Source organism: Pipra filicauda, unplaced genomic scaffold, assembly GCF_003945595.2.
Source record: "Pipra filicauda isolate LSUMZ 115617 unplaced genomic scaffold, ASM394559v2 scaffold202_size1376763_pilon, whole genome shotgun sequence".
In the NCBI taxonomy this organism is placed as follows: domain Eukaryota; kingdom Metazoa; phylum Chordata; class Aves; order Passeriformes; family Pipridae; genus Pipra; species Pipra filicauda.
This window is the reverse complement of record NW_024104313.1, coordinates 696,844-712,828: the sequence shown is the minus strand read 5'-3', so window position 1 is coordinate 712,828 and position 15,985 is coordinate 696,844. Positions and strand designations below refer to the sequence as shown.

General features: G+C 37.9%; 1 protein-coding gene across 1 annotated transcript in view; it reads right to left on the bottom strand.

The window, feature by feature from the left end:
• PRKN (parkin RBR E3 ubiquitin protein ligase) overlaps positions 1-15,985 on the bottom strand; it is a 710,634-nt gene that overhangs the window by 6,749 nt on the left and 687,900 nt on the right. The window contains exon 11 of the mRNA XM_039380803.1: positions 9,162-9,248. Coding sequence (XP_039236737.1) covers positions 9,162-9,248 — 87 coding nt within the window. The remainder of the gene's footprint in view (positions 1-9,161; positions 9,249-15,985) is intronic.

Here is a 15,985-nt window from a genome sequence, read left to right as displayed (position 1 = left end):
TTTTACTTTTGACTCTCTGCTTCTGGAAAGGGAACTCAGCCCTGCACCCTGCTGGATTATTCAGCAATTCGGCAGAAAGATGACCTCTATGCAACAGCACATAAGTAAGTTCTGGGGAATAGAAAAAGCTGCTCAGGCTAATAGCAAAGAACATAATCTAGTATTGATTTTGCAACACCTTGATCTTAAGGAAGGATGACTTTAGCAAGCAATCTGAGCTAGCTCAGAGAGGCCTGAACAGAAGGTGGGGAAAAAAGGAAATGCTTGACCTGGGCCTCAGTTTGCCCAGTGACAGAAACAAGATGGTAGTAATTTAATCTCATTTTCGTGGGAATTCATTACTTAACATCCACGCAGATGATTCAAGATGAAAATCACTATAGCAGTGATAAAACCCTGCTATTCTTTTCAGAATAGCCAAATGGGAAGACCAGAGTATTTTTAATTTTTGTAGTCAGCTCAGAAGAGCTTCACAGTGGCTCTATTTTCTCAACTAGTCCAAATCCAGCCTTTTAATACTTGCAAACATATTTATTTCTTGTCTTCTTGTGTTTGTTGTGACCTAATAGCAAATGACACTGAGGCAAAATTTCACATATCAAATTGCTCATTTCATTTGAATAAACATTTTTAATCTCAGTTCTGAAAAAAAAATAAAACCTTGGGAGTGCTTAGGAATGTCTAAAAGAAACAACCTCTAACCACATATATGCAGTTCACCAAGAAAGAACAAATTGCTGAAAACAGTAGAGTGAATTAACATTTTAATATTTTCCATTGTGAAAATTCTAGCATGAACTAGCTGCAGCAGCATGATATTTTCAGCCCATTAGAGCTGAAACATTCCTCTTTTGCCCAGTCTTGCCGATTGCTAACTTAAAGACTTCTTGCTGCGGGAAGCAAATACAGAGAAATGGCACAGTGATGGAATCCCTCTGATTCAGTAAGGAAATCATACCATCCAGATCTATGAGCCTCCAGTGTTCATGTGCTTTATGTGCTCCACATACAATGGTGGCAAGCACTCATTTTTTCCTCAAACAATAGAAAAAAGGTGTATGGCAATTCTTTATTATCTATTTTATTATCTATTTATTATCTATTTATTATCTATCTTTCGTGTCTATTTAAATCATACTCTGCTAGTCCTAAGCTAGCAAACCTAATTTCCTTTGCAATGACCTAGGTAATAGAGCAGGTCTGTCAAGCAGAGGTGTCTCTCACTTTCCTTGTTTTGCCTGGTCTTGGGTAGGAAGTTCAGAGGTGCTCCAGGTGTGCATCACATCAGTTTGCTGATGACAGGAGACTTTGATCGCTTCTGTTGCTGACGCAACACAATATGCTCTAATTCTCCAATTACTACAAAATATTTGTCCCAGCCCTACTGAAAAGCTACTAGATTTCATCCATGCCACTTTATGAATAATTTTTTTGATTCTCAACTGTGCTGCATATTATGACCAGTAATGAATACTCACAAATAAGAGGAAGCTACAGCAAGAACTGTTGCAAGCATTATTCGACATCCCCTATGCAATATTCCCTTAGTGAGATGGGAGGAAAAGTCTGTCTTGTTATCTCTGGGTAAGAAGGATGTAGATTTACTTCTGTTTCTATGCTGAGTCTTTTGGAAAAACTAACAGGGATAAAGAGACCACAGAGACTGCTGAGGACCATACAGCAATACAACATGGAAAAGGAAAGCTTTTTATGCACTTAATCCATATCGTGCAGTACTGGAAAAAGATCTACAGGGACAGAAAGCATCTTGAAATAGAAATAAAGTGTCCTTCTTAAAGCAGCATCTCATTCAGGTAATAGAGCACACATCAACCTTTCAGTAGAACTACATAAAAGAAATGAACTATGTGTTCACAGACAGCAACTAAGCAGTACCATTTAAGTTAAAAAAATTTATGGCAAAATTTCTAGTTAAAAATACTGGAAGCATTAGATACATAATGTTAAATTCTGACATCCACCAAATTATATGCTGTCTTATGTTAGCATGCTTCTTTTATGATCATGCTTATTTTGCCCACTGTAGACAACATCTGAAGACTGAAGACCCTTGATTCAGAATAGAATATGAAGCTGTTAACCTTATGTTTTGCTTTGCTTTAGTGAATGTAATTTCTGCACTCCTGCTTGTTTGCTCTTGGGGCTTCATTCCTTTCTGATAAGAAAAGAAAGCTGGTCATGCATAACTTTAAAAAAATGCATCCTAGTGCAGCTTTCTTTAAAACAGAAATAAATTTGCTTTGGATCAGAAATGCTTGATTTAAAGCTAATTTTACTTGCAAAAATAAGCTTTTTATTTAACTTAATAGAAATATGTAAAATTACGACTTTATGTGAAATACAGATTTTTAAAAAGGTTTAGATGTCTCAAAACAGAAAGTATTACTCATTTTCTAACATGAATGTGAGAAAAGCTATGTATACTTGAAAGCATTTGAAAGGAAGACAAGAATAATTCATTGTACACAAAGCAATGTTCAGCCCACCATAATATTTAGGTTAACAGAGCCCACCAGAGCTAGAGCTGTAAGCAAAACCAGCCTTATCAGTTGAAGCTGTATCTACAAGGGGTGGTAACAGTCCAACTTAAATTTGTTTTGTCTTCTTAGCTTCTTCAGGGCTGTTTCATGAACATGATCATATGAGTTAACATCCTGCTGTGTTTACTGGTGTCTTCAGTTGTGGGGATAAAAATAGCAGATGTCTAGGGCAATAGATAAGTTAGAGGGATTTTGGAAGAAAATGTATTATTTGAGTCATTTAAGAGTCAAAATCTCACAAAGAGAGGCGTTGAAAGCTATGGGAGTAGTGCTCTAATTTAGAGAGATTTAGGCTAATCAAAACACTAAAATATGGCTATGGATAAGGACCGGAAAAGATATTAATTTCATGAGAATATGTTTCATGCACAGGAAAAATAGAGGTGTCAGTATAACAGTGATCCAGTTAAATCCACATAAAGCAGCTTTGTGTGAACCAATTTGTCTAGTGTGCCTAGGGAATTCTGCTATATAAAAAAAAAAGTGCTGCTTTGTGACGAACTAGTTAAAATTGAATTGATATAAACAGGATATTATGTCAGATACAGGATGAAAGAGACTTTCACTAAATAATATCAGAGTGCTCTGGTTTGGTGACACTGCACATCAAGGTTCTCACTGCATGTTGGGGCCATTCATATAATGAATTAAATTCAGGTAGATGGTGAATATTGAATTTACACTGCTCAAAAGGAGAAAATCTAATCTAATACAGGTCATTCTTATATAACTCTTTTCCATGAGTGGAATAAAGAATGTGCCTTCTCCAGTAAGTGGCAACACAGCTGAAAATGACTGTCAGCTTAACCTCATAAACAAAAGCAGTCTGTCACATCTTTTTTGCTTTATTGCTGCCCAAAATAAGAAAGCTAAAATTCTCTTTATATAGTTCCCATATATTTTTCAAAAGACAGAAAGTAAAGAACTATTCTCAGATTTCCTCTGGTGCATTTTTATTTATAACAGAGAGATTAATTTTACAGGATGTTTCTTGGTTATAGTTATTTTTCTTGCTCCTTTAATTAGGCACCTGTGGGTTGAGATGTCCTGAGCATGACATTGTGAACATACCAGCAATTAAAACCCTAAGCCTCAGTTTCTTTTTCATTTGTTTTAAATACTCAAGAATTCAAGCTAGGTGTGCCATTTTTTGTACAACCATGCTTTATTTAACTTTTAAAATTTACCTGACAGAAAAAAAAATCAATGGCCTAATAATAGATGTTCCACATTTCCTACTGTGACTCAGGACCCATTGAAAGATATTGTATATGGTGAACCTCTTCAGTATCTTTTTCTTTCACTAAAATGCAGTGAAATAATTCATGTTTTTTGTGGTTAGCTTTTACTATTCATCACTTAGGTTATCATTAGCCACTTAGAGACCAGGCTTCAAACCCTACAAGCTTGCTGGAAATCTACAGCATAAGAGGTTAGAAACTGTTGTTCCATGATGGAAAGGGAAGCCTGGCAAGTAATGCCTGTACATTTTATACCACCTACTGTCAACTCCGAGACCTGCACACAGGAGGCAATGGGAGGATAAGATGGGCTGGAGGCTCACCTGCAGCCCAAGTGAGCTGGAAGCTTTTCCAGGAGCTACATCAAAACAGACTTCAGTAGGATGCCAGGTGACGTGACAGGTTTTCCTGGATGTGTGCATGCACATGGATGTGCCATGTTGCACCTGTGCAACAAAAAACATTTCTGGGAAGTGATCAAATGTGTGTGCTTTGGAGCCAATTGTTTGCCTGAGATATCATGCCCGTGTTGGTTTGAGCCCAGAAACTCTGGTTAGGGGTGCAGCCAAGGAGCCCAGGAAGCATGTGTTGATGAATAGGATCAGGTTTGCCCTGACTCAGCTGAGGCACTGACTGCACTGCATTTGGTTAGATCTGGTGGGTTCCCGGGCTGACAGGGGCTCTGGATAAGCTTTATACTGCCAGTTGCAGAACAGCAAAGCTACTGTCTGGATCCTACATTAGCTACCTGAGGACTGTGATGGCTCGGTAACAAAACAACAAACAGTCGAAGTTTGATTTGATGTTGGTGGGTGTGGGGACAGGTTTTGGGATTTGGGTGACCAAGGCCTCTAGCTTATGGCTACACCCAGGACAGGCAGTGTCCCACAGGTTAAGAGTGGAGTTGAAGTTTTACAGCAGTAGCTACAAACTTACACTGAAAGAGATGAATGGCTTTGAACCCATAGCTTTGTGGCTCAATAAAAATCCTGGTAAAGGATTCACTATGCCAGCCCATCCCAGACTGGATGTTTTATCTAGGCTTGGGTTTACAGTTGTTGGCCTAGCAGTAATAGTGGAGTTTGTTCAAATGAGATGAACTAGATTTATGTCCGGGTTTCCTACAAAGACTGGTAGACCGGGTTTATGGAATAAGACATAAGATATTCTTTTAGGTTCAAGCCTTTGAATGCAGGTTATAGGAGGGATTTGTGTACAGCTGTAACTAGAGAAATATATCATGGTGTTTAATTTATTCTCTTTACTAAATTCACAGCAAATTCTGAAAAAGCAAAGTTGCTAAAAAGCTCTTACCTTTTTACAATTACACACTCACTGACGTGGTAGGACAATGTAATCAGCTGCTTCTTGGAGAAAGTTTGTCCACAGAACCCTTTCTAAAACGGTTCTTTTTATAACACATTTCACCCAGTTTGTGTCACTTTTTTCCCCCAAAATATTTATGACTCATTGCCCCATATTCTATTAACTTATTTATATATGCACCACTTTTACACCAGAGTCATTGCTATTGCTATTACAGTTTACATTGCAGGTCTCTTATCAACATGCCCAGCACCAAAATCATCCTGGAAGCTACTCTGAAAAAGTTCAAATCTGATATGTGGTCACATTTTATTGTCCAGGTGCTAGGGAGCAAGAAGGTGCATGGCGTATCCTTGTACAAAGAAAACCAACTAGAAAGATTTTGCTCTATGAAAGTTAATTTTAAGGTGGGGACTTACAGAGGAAACTGGTTTATGAGTAGATTCCCCATCAGCATAGATTGTCTATGTGTGAGGTTAAAAGGGGCCAGGAAGCCTGGTTATGTCGTGTACATAGCAGGGACTATGTGGTTATTTCTAAACCTAAATCTGGCTGGAGTCACCTTTACTGTGTCATTGATTCCACCATGCACACTGTGCCTTTTAATTAATCCAATATGATTCCTTCCGACATCCCAAAGTTCAAACAGCTCCAAGAGGCTGCAATGGTTTTAAAACAAAGCTTCTCAAATGAAGTTGCCACAGCTAAATTTTATTTTCACTGAAATAATGTAACTTACATACTAAGATGGGAAATCATCAGCAATATCTGTGCACAGATCTGGTCTGATACACCAGTAGGTGTATGATACAAGGTCATGATACACCAGCAGTTAAAGCTGAGCTGCTTTCTGCATGCCAGCTGTCGAGTTTGCCTCTTCTACCCCAAGCAGCAAACAGTGCCCTTTAGCTTCCCACCATTATATGGTTCCAAATCCTTTATTTTGACTAGCTTTTCGAAGCACCACATGTGGCACCTGCTTTGTCCCTCCCATGCCCTGCAGCTGCAGTTGCCCTCTTCCTCCTGCCAACTGACTCCATTCCCCTTTCCCTACTGTTCTCCCCCACTTCACAGTCTCTCCAGGTCCATTCCCCTCTCTTGACCTCAGGCTTCCTCTTCACTCTTTCTCATATCTGCCCAAGCACAGGCCCATTTCACCACCACTATTTATGTTTCCTGGACCCTCATAGCTGCGCCATGATGACACCGCCTCCAGCTCCCCACATCCCTGCCCAGCCAGTCATGGGCCACCTGTGGATGCGCCACCCACCATTTTGGCCCATCTCTGTCCTCAGGCACTGCCCTGACAGACCATACATGGAGAGTATTTCCCTGAGACCGATCACGTATCCTGCACCTATTCTGGAGAGGAAAAGTTTAGCTGCAATGTGTCTGGTTGACCCTCAAATCTGACGGGTAGGGGTTGTGGCAATAAACAAAAGTTATAAAATAAATTATATGGACCCAGACAGGAGTCAAACTGCATGAGCTAGAGACAACCCTGGAAGTGTATTATTCCTACCTCGAAACAGATGATGGTCACAAATAAAAAAAATCCTGCTCACTGCTTCAGCAAGCAGCACAATAACAGGAAGTTAGGTCTGACACATAGACTTACGCATCTAGCATGAAAAGGCCAAACAGAACAGACAGCCTGAAAGCAGAGGGGGATAAACATTTACATTAATCTCAGTGAGAGAGATGGAAACTGTCCCACATGCACTGCGCTCCATATATGCCCCACGAATGGTTTGTATGCACTGTATGGAGGTGCTGTGGGCAGGGGAGCTCTGTAGTGATGCTGTTTGGGTGAAACCAACATCTCACCGGTACCTGGGCTTGCCCTCTATCGGTTACCTCTCGCTTTGCTCGCCTGGCTAAGGAAAGGGAGGGAAAACAGTGGCACAGCGGCACAGCACCACCTCGTGGAGAAGTTTAATTAGTGCAGTTCTCTTAGTTTCTTGCGGGGAAAATTGAAGGCCGACCTGTCAATTAACTTCAGCTTAAGTTGGAGTCTAAATCAATTTTGCATAGTCTGTGGTTTTGTCTATACAGGGGAACTGATCTGCACAGATGCAAGAGTTATTCTGGTACTATCATTTAGCTATTCTGAAACAGCTCTTCGAGAGTACAGAAAATTTTTCAGGAAGATCAAAAATGTTCACATACACCGGAACCGCAAAAGTAGTCAACATTCCTAAGTTAACAGGTCTAATTGGATGCAATTCATGTGCTGAGAGAATGGATCAGATGGATGAAGTTCTCCCATTGTTACAAGAAAAAGCTAGGGCAATATTAAAATATTTAAAATAAACCACTGCTTCTTATGGTATTCTGATTTTTCCTGGCACACCTTTATCTCTGCCCTAGAACATAGGAATTATATGAACTCTAACTTTCACAGAGCCAACGTTGTTGAACTCATTCGTAACATGCCATGTCAACTTTCGGTACTCTAGGCAAAACTCTAGGCATAAATAACTTAATGAATATAGGGCTCACAGTTCATGTTGAGATGTATTCAAGTTCTAGCTAAATTTAATTAAGGTAAGACACTGAGTCACTCTCCTACTTTACTAGGCTATTGGATGCTTTAAGTGTCTCTCAATTTCTCTGTTGAAGTTGCTTTGTTTTTCTATAAATGTGAATGGTAACTGGAAGACTGCTCTAAGGTTTCTGCAAATAAAATGAAACTGTTCTTCATAGAGGATAGTTAAGCTGCAAATCTTGTATATATATGGCTTCAAAGAAAGGGGTTGCACAAATTCATGGGAAAAAATTGCTGATAGCTGCTAAAGATAAAAATTACTAGAGGCTTACAAAGTAGATGGATTTTTGGGTCTCATACAGTATATTTCAGTGCAACAGAGGTAGATACCCTGTCTGACTACTAGGGTACAGGCTGTTTAATTCTGTCTCAGCCAGTGCTAATTCCTTCCATAAATTAGAAGATCTTCACTAAAAAGAGAAGAATCTTTACACAGGTAGTGTAATGTCTAGTGCAATGTCTGCAAAGTATGGCATATGAACCATCTCCAGGTAGCATATGGCAAAGCTTCCCAGTAGAACTTCAGCTCCCTCCCAGTCTCCATGTTCAAACAGTGAGAGTCCCCAAAAGCTAGCCTCAAACAGAGCCTACCTGCAGGCACTGACAGGAGCTTGGCATGCCTCACCAAGAGCTGGCTGGATGCAGGTCTTCATCAGCACCTGCCCACAATTCTCTATCTGCCACACAGGACTCTGTGGGGGCCCAGGGCTTGAGTTTCCCCTTAGCATCAAACATGCCAAGACATCTGAATACCAGTTTTCTGCTTCCTAGGAGTGCACCCTGGGCATCAAGCTGTGAGATATTTAGGGGATGTCTTTCCTGTTTTCCTGTTCTTTCCACTTCCCACTTTCTCTCCTTTTTTTTTTTTTTTTAAATTGGAAAGACTGTGGTTTATGTGATTTATTTATTTTAAAGGAAACTTGAATCACAACTGTAGAGAAATACCCGGAGAGAAATACTATTTCCTGTCCAGGTCTATAGCTACAATAGCTACAAAATTATAGAGCAGCATAGAATAATTATCATCTAGCAGCTTCCAGCCTAGACAATCCATTTTTTATTTCTTTAAACTAAAACATAAATTATCAACAGCATTTTTTGCATAGGTTGTATAAAAGTCTTGTTATTCAGTCCAAACTCACATGATTTCCTGACTGGTGCACTGAAAATAAGCTGAAAGGCAGCAAGACTACAGAAAGGCTTTCAAAAGTGTTCACACTGAATAGAGGCAACCCTAAAAAACCCATTGGGAAGGCCTTTTCTTTATCAACGGATGGCAGAGCCCTGTGTGTTTCTGACAGAACTCAGCTACTCTATCAATCAAAGCGACTGAAATCCACTGCAGAGCCAATTCGGTAACTCTGACGGCTGGAGTAATTCAGCATGAACATAATTGCTTTTACTTAGGATTTTAATTAGCACCCATTTGACAAAGGTCACTCTAGCTGGGCCAGGGATAATGATCAGGAATTGTGAGAGCCCTACCTTCTGGACCATGGCTCCCTGAGGGTTGAGGAGAGAGTTGCATTCCCCTTCATGGTATTCTTCTTTACATTCACGGCAGAACACAAACTGGGAAACAAACCAAAGTGCACCAGTCATAAAAACATGCTAGGGATAAAGACAGCAGGTTACAATCATGAAGAGTCATATAGCAGATGATCCCTTGCCCTTCTCATCCCATTAAATTCCCATAATCCTACTAATTTTGCATCTTATTATACACTCTGATCATTAACACAACAATTTTGCTGTTATTATTATACATTTCATTGGTGAAGTAACATAAATGCCATTATTAAAAATGAGATTTTGCTATATGGTTCATTTAGGGACATAAAGTCATACTAGGTACTTATGGCTGTGTTTCTGCTGCAGTGAAATCTGTTTATACAAGAAGGTTGATGGCTGAAACAAGCAGTTCTGCTTTATAGGGTTTGCTAACAGAAATAGTCTATTCATTGTTCTGAATAAAATGCATTCTCCATTGAAAACTATTGCTGACTTTACTAGGGGGTGACCGTCTTACAAAGGCCATATTCTAGGAAATTATATCCTTGCCATAGGCTTTTATAGAATGGTTAAAAAAATGTATAGAAAGGACACAATGATAGGTTACTTAACATGGGGTTTACTTCTAGACCTCTATTGCATTTCTGGCAATGGTTCTGGTTTCATCTTTCTTAAATAACATCGTTCTTTACCTAAGGCTTCATTGAAAAGTAATGTCTTTTGCAGATGAGTGAAACAATTGTCCCTACTTCAGTCTGAGCTGCCTCTGCCACCTACAGTGGTTCATATTTATCAAGTGTAATGCCTTTTCTTTAAACTAAAATGAAGATATCTGTCTTGACATGTGTCAAAATCTTCAGCCCATCAAGGCTACATTAAATTCCGTGTCCTTGCAGGTAAGGGGAAAAGTCAATAATATAAAATGGGTCTCTCTTATGCTGTTTTAAAGATGTGCTGTCTAGATGCAACTCCAAACTCTGAAAGATCTCTCAGCAGTAAGACATTCTGACTGGCATTATAAGCAAGACTGATAAAACAGCCTTGATTTTTACATACAGAGCTACATTCACATGTACTGAATAAAGGATATCAGGAGGACATGACACTAGAACATTTATCTGCCACAAATTCCAGCTTTTGCAATTTCATTTTGAACTCTTTCGAGCTGTATTTTCACTTTCCTAAGAAGCACTGAAAATCATATTTCATTGTCATGCTAAAGAAACTGCACTTCATAAAAAGAAGTATTGTTCAAGTCCAAAAGGATTGATCCTGTTATTCAGAAAGTCAGAGAAATTTGCAGTGGAGGAGTGCATGAGTGTTGCAACTTCCACAGATATCAAACCTAATCATCTGTTTGCTTTTTTGTCACTTCTCTCCACTATTCTGTCAATGATCTAAAATGTTTTGTTTTACTTCAGCCAACACTGATTTGTTAATTCACTTGTGGTTAGCAAACAGCTTCACAATGGAGGCACTTTTTTGCAATATATGTTGTATGAGAGGCTGTGTTACTGTAATAGAGCGTCATTTAAATACGACAATGATTTGCAGTGCATTAGTGGTCAAAAAATTCAGGCATGTTAAACACTGCCCAGGTTTACCTGTATTTCCTACCGTGTATCCTATTCTCTTTTTCCTTTGTGACTTTTCCTCCTTATGAACACATCTGACTGACAACATTTGTTTGATAGGGTTTTGTATACATTTATATTATCACTGCGTTTATCACACAATGCCTCAGTTTGCTTTCCTCACTCCAATCTCTCTCACAAGTGCAATTTTAAACTCTTCATAAACATCGAAAACAGGGAAATAATGAAGAAAGAAAAAACAAAACCCAGGGCATATATTTTGCAAAGACACTCAGGCATTGCTGTTTATTATAATAATGAAATTCATAAATTCATGCAGTACTATTTAAGATGTGAAATGCACTTTCTTATTAGAGAGTCCACATTTTATACTTACCTTTGAAATAAATTATCCTCAGGACCAATGTTACAAATGTTTTCCCCACAGGCTTGCTGGAAATATGCATGATTGTTTAACTGGGACTTTCACTAACAACTGTATATCCTGCAAGTAAGTCTATGATTGAGCCTGCCACATCCTTGTAATGAAACAAAGCCTGAATTTTTTGTAAGACAGGATACTCTTTTCACATCTTATTAGATAATGGATGAGATGTAAAATCAGTTCTGTGGCAAAAGAACACCCTGGAGGCTGATCGGTTTGTCAGAATAAATAGGCATCTCCCAACAGAAATGCATTAAGCACACCCTTTTTATGGCAAAGCATGCATCATAAAGAAAAGGCATGTCACTTAAAACAAAGAGCAGTTTGTGATAGTTTTATTTGTTTTTTACATTCAGACATGAAAAATATAATACATTTTCAGTAACAAAATACAGCAACTGCAAAAATGCTGTCAGTTAGCTTGTATTTTGTGGCTTCATTAATATTAATACTGTTATTTTGCCCTTGGAAAGGAAAGGATTTGAGTTGTTCAGTCAGGATTTAATACTTTTGCATAAATTTAATATTAATAAGTGTTTAAAGTTACTATAAGTAGCATAATTACTAATAATAGTCACACTTTCTTTTCCTTCTTGTGCCAAAAAAAGACTGGCAGATTGCTGTGATAATATAAACAGCACATAAACTTTCTATATCTTTGTGTATTTAGCACTTACTGTTGTTACCCTTGAAAGATTCTTCACTTGGAAAACAACCAACACAAAGAATAAATCCCAAAGGTTCAAACCTACCCTCTAGGTTTATGCATTAAAAAGAGGATTAGCAGGGAAATCCCCAAAGCACTTAAGGGATTTAGGCACTGGAAATTAATATAACCTGTGTGTGGGCTATTACAGGCTTTTGAATATCTGTAAAAATGTATGAGATAGACCCAAGCAGAAATCCTAAATCCAAGTGACCTCACAATAGGAGGTATTAAAAACCTCAACAGGGATTCAGATCTTGTTTTTAAAATCCTCCTATCATTATGATTATTCAAACAAAAGGTAAAATCAGACCAAACTCTGGTCAGTTCTATGGAATTCAAGCCCCATAGATGACATCTGTAGTGCTGCTGAATAAAAACTAGGGTGGTAAAACCAAGCTGCAGTCTCAGTTATTACCGACTGGCCAATTTATAGTGTTTTAAGTTTGAAAGTGGGAGCAGAATGTAGCTCTTTTTTTTTTTTTTTTTGATGAAAGAAAAATGAGTTTTTCACTTCCATGCTATGCTGGTCGGTTTTTTGGAAATAACATTTTGCCATTTCCTTTTTCACAACATTTCAAAGAACTGCTTTCCCTTGGATTAAGCACCACAGCTCTCATTCTCTCCCTTGCCTACTGCAAATGCCTTTTCTTTGATCTCTGATAATATCTCCCTATAGTGCTTATAAAATATTACTGTTAAAATTATCTTTCTTCCAACTTCAAAAAAATACTCCCATTCCTTACAAAAAGCTTCAAGTTTGAGCTCCCTACTGTTATTTTAGAGTTACTTCTCAACTGAGATATTCCTTTTCTTTTTCAACCTTACCTCCTCCCATGTGTCTATACAGCAGAATGCAGGCAAGGCTGCAGTAAGGTAGTCATAGACGCTGTTTAATCGGCAGCACTGTAGGTGCACTGCTAGGGACTTCTGTATAAGCCCAAGTACACACCTAGATTTCTTACTAGCTTTCTGCAATCCCTGTCAAAATGTGAATGGTCATGTCTTCACTACCATAGTCATCACTATTAGTTGTACTGAAGACAGCCTATGGTTTGGCCAAAGTGTGTCTTCCAAAACAAATATTCACGTTTAGATTAAAGATATCAGGTGAGGAAAGATGCACTCATACCTCTAGTACAGTACTTTAATGGCCCTTCAAAATCACTTTAAAAAATTTTATCTAATGTCTACTTTGACCCTTTCTAGTTTCAGCTTCCAGTCACTGCTTTCTGCTTTCCATTTCTCTGCTAAAATATAGAGTCGTTCAGTATCCCATACTTTCTTCCTGTGAAGGTACTTATGTACTGTAATCAAGATACCTCTGAATCTTGTTTAACCTAAACAGAGAAACTCTTAAATTTCTCACTGGTTAAGCCATTCCTCCTCCCTCGCTCCTCCAGGCCCAAGTCATATTCATGGCACTTTTCTGGGGATTGTCTTGTTTTCTGTCATTAATTATATTTGACTAATCTTTGTATCATTTCTGTGCTGGATCAGCAAAGTTTTTTTATTTACTTCTGAATCACTGTTGAGCATTGAATTTGACAGGTTTGCTGACAGTCCCTGTTAAATGCTGCTAGCAATACCCTGCTATGCATTGATTCTTCACAGAAAACACTACTTTCTGTGATCTGCCAGTTCTTAATACTCATGGTCAAAGCACAGTGAGGCATCCATACTGCATCATTTGACAGTGATCAGACAATGCTACTGCTCAAACCATAACCACATCAGTTGGAGCCCACCCCCCTAAAGCCTTCTATTGATATATTATGGTGATTTGCTTAGCAGAATATTCTATAGTTTGAAGTCTTACAAAAAATGAAATTGATTTTGTGCAATCAATTTTTCTTATCAGACCTGCAATCTCATTGTAGAATAAAATCAGTTTCTTTTGTTATGACCTGTTGTCACTGAGAATATATTGACTAGCAATCTTATAAAAATTGCTTTGTCTTCTCTGTTCTTCCACCTTTTTTGATCATCCCTCATTCAGTGGTGGCTGTCTGGACCCTTCACTACTGATGGGAATCATGAAAATTAAAGCTACTGAATGCAGGCAGGATCAACATCTCCATCAGTACTGGAGCAAAACTAGTATGCAAGAAATGCAAAGGTTCCTCAAAATCATAACTATATGAACAAATAAAACCAACACAGATCTCCTCACCTTTAATTTAAAATGGAGAACTTATAAGTTCTATCTTACTTCTCAGGAAAACAAGTACTTCAAGAAATCAACCTTCAGTGCATCTACTCTCTTTTCTAAAATCAAGTTCAAAACCAAACCAAAAGGGTACTACATTATAATTCATGCTAAGGCTGAAACAAACCACAGCTGACAAGTCTTAATTCTATTCTTTATTGAGCTGCCAGAAAATGTACATTAAGTGCTCTTATAAAGTAAAAGGCTATACTATATTCTAAAGAGAATCTCAGGGAAACCATGTATAATGTAAGATACATATGTAACTAAATAAACTTACTTTTATGTCTTCAAAACCAGTTTGGTTATATATTAGGCATCAAAGCAAAATAAGTAGCATTCTAAGATACTTGCACAACTTTGATCACCACAGCATCAGAACATCTTGGAACTGTAAGAAAATCTCTTTCATTGTACTCCAGTGAAGCAGCAGAATACTCCTATTACTGTTTTAGTGACTGAAGACTAATTTGTAGAAAATCTTGGCCACAAATCTCTAAAATTTGAGGATCTTAATTCAGTTGATATGGCTATCCAAATACCACTGAGGATCTATACCAAAAATAGTTGTCCAAGATCACATAGCCACACATAAAGGAGAAGATTTCCAGTTTTTAGACATTGGACTCCCCATTAGTCATCTCGGATCATTCCTCTAAAGAAAGGTCAAAACTTGCCTAATACAGAAAATCAGTAAAGTATTTCCATGTTGTTTTTTTTTTTTCTTTTTTTTTGTAAATGAAAATGTAATGGAGGAATGTAAATAAGCAGTCACCAATAACACAGAATCTCCTATGAGTTGTAACCATCAAACGTTTATATGGTATATTGCAAATGTATAGCTGCTTGGTTTTTATCAGACTAGCAGGACTTTTTCAACCAGATTTTTTTTTTTAATCTGAAGAGTGTTTTATTAAATAGTAACAGAAACAAAACACTGGATAGGTAAAAAATTAATTATCTTCACTGGACAACACGATCATCCAGTCAAAAAAACCCCTTGAAAATGTAAAATATTATAAGGCACCAAGTTTCAATTATAAATGAGCTTTTGTAGTCAAACTATAGGCTGCTGATTGGAGCGAAGATTTATATTGAAAAGATAATCATGCCTTACAGGAAATCAAGGCAATCAGGAAGTGATGTATACAATGACCCAAAGTCATCTCTCTAAACTGTTTCCATTTAGAAAAATACAGCTTCCAAATGCGCTTTCCAAAGTACAAATTATAGTGTTATAGTGAATGATAAGTACCTACAGAATTTTTTATTTTTCTTTTAGAAAAGCCCCCAGACCGCACATTTCACAGGAAAAGATTTTACCATATAGTCTGGTTTTTGATTAAGAGAGCAGTTGGATTCTTGGCTAGATTTCAGACATTCATAAACACAGACTAAGCATTTTTTACTTTGAAGCTATGAACTTTGTTACTTATTTCCATCCAAAGTCAATGAAAACCAACCCTCTCTGCCTCTCCGAAGGTCACAGTTCTTGTTATGCTACTGCTGTGAAGCCCACATCTTGGGTATTGGGTTGACTTTGCCTCTGGCACTTCGTCATATCCAGCACCAAGTGTGAGACCATCATCCACACACCCTGTCCTTTGGTATTTCTTGTCCTTACAGCTAAAAATATTAAAAGCAGAATATTTACCACCTGTAGTTGATATGTTTACTTAGGATTTGTGGCTTTGCCAATTGTCACTTACAGAAAAACCTGCAAATACTACAATGAAGATAAATGCCAGACTAGAAAAAGCATCCATTTTTAATGACACTAGTACTTGCAGAGCAATTTTGGTCTTTTTTCTTATAAAGTACACACATTTACTATGCATATTTCAGCTAAAATCAAACTTTTGT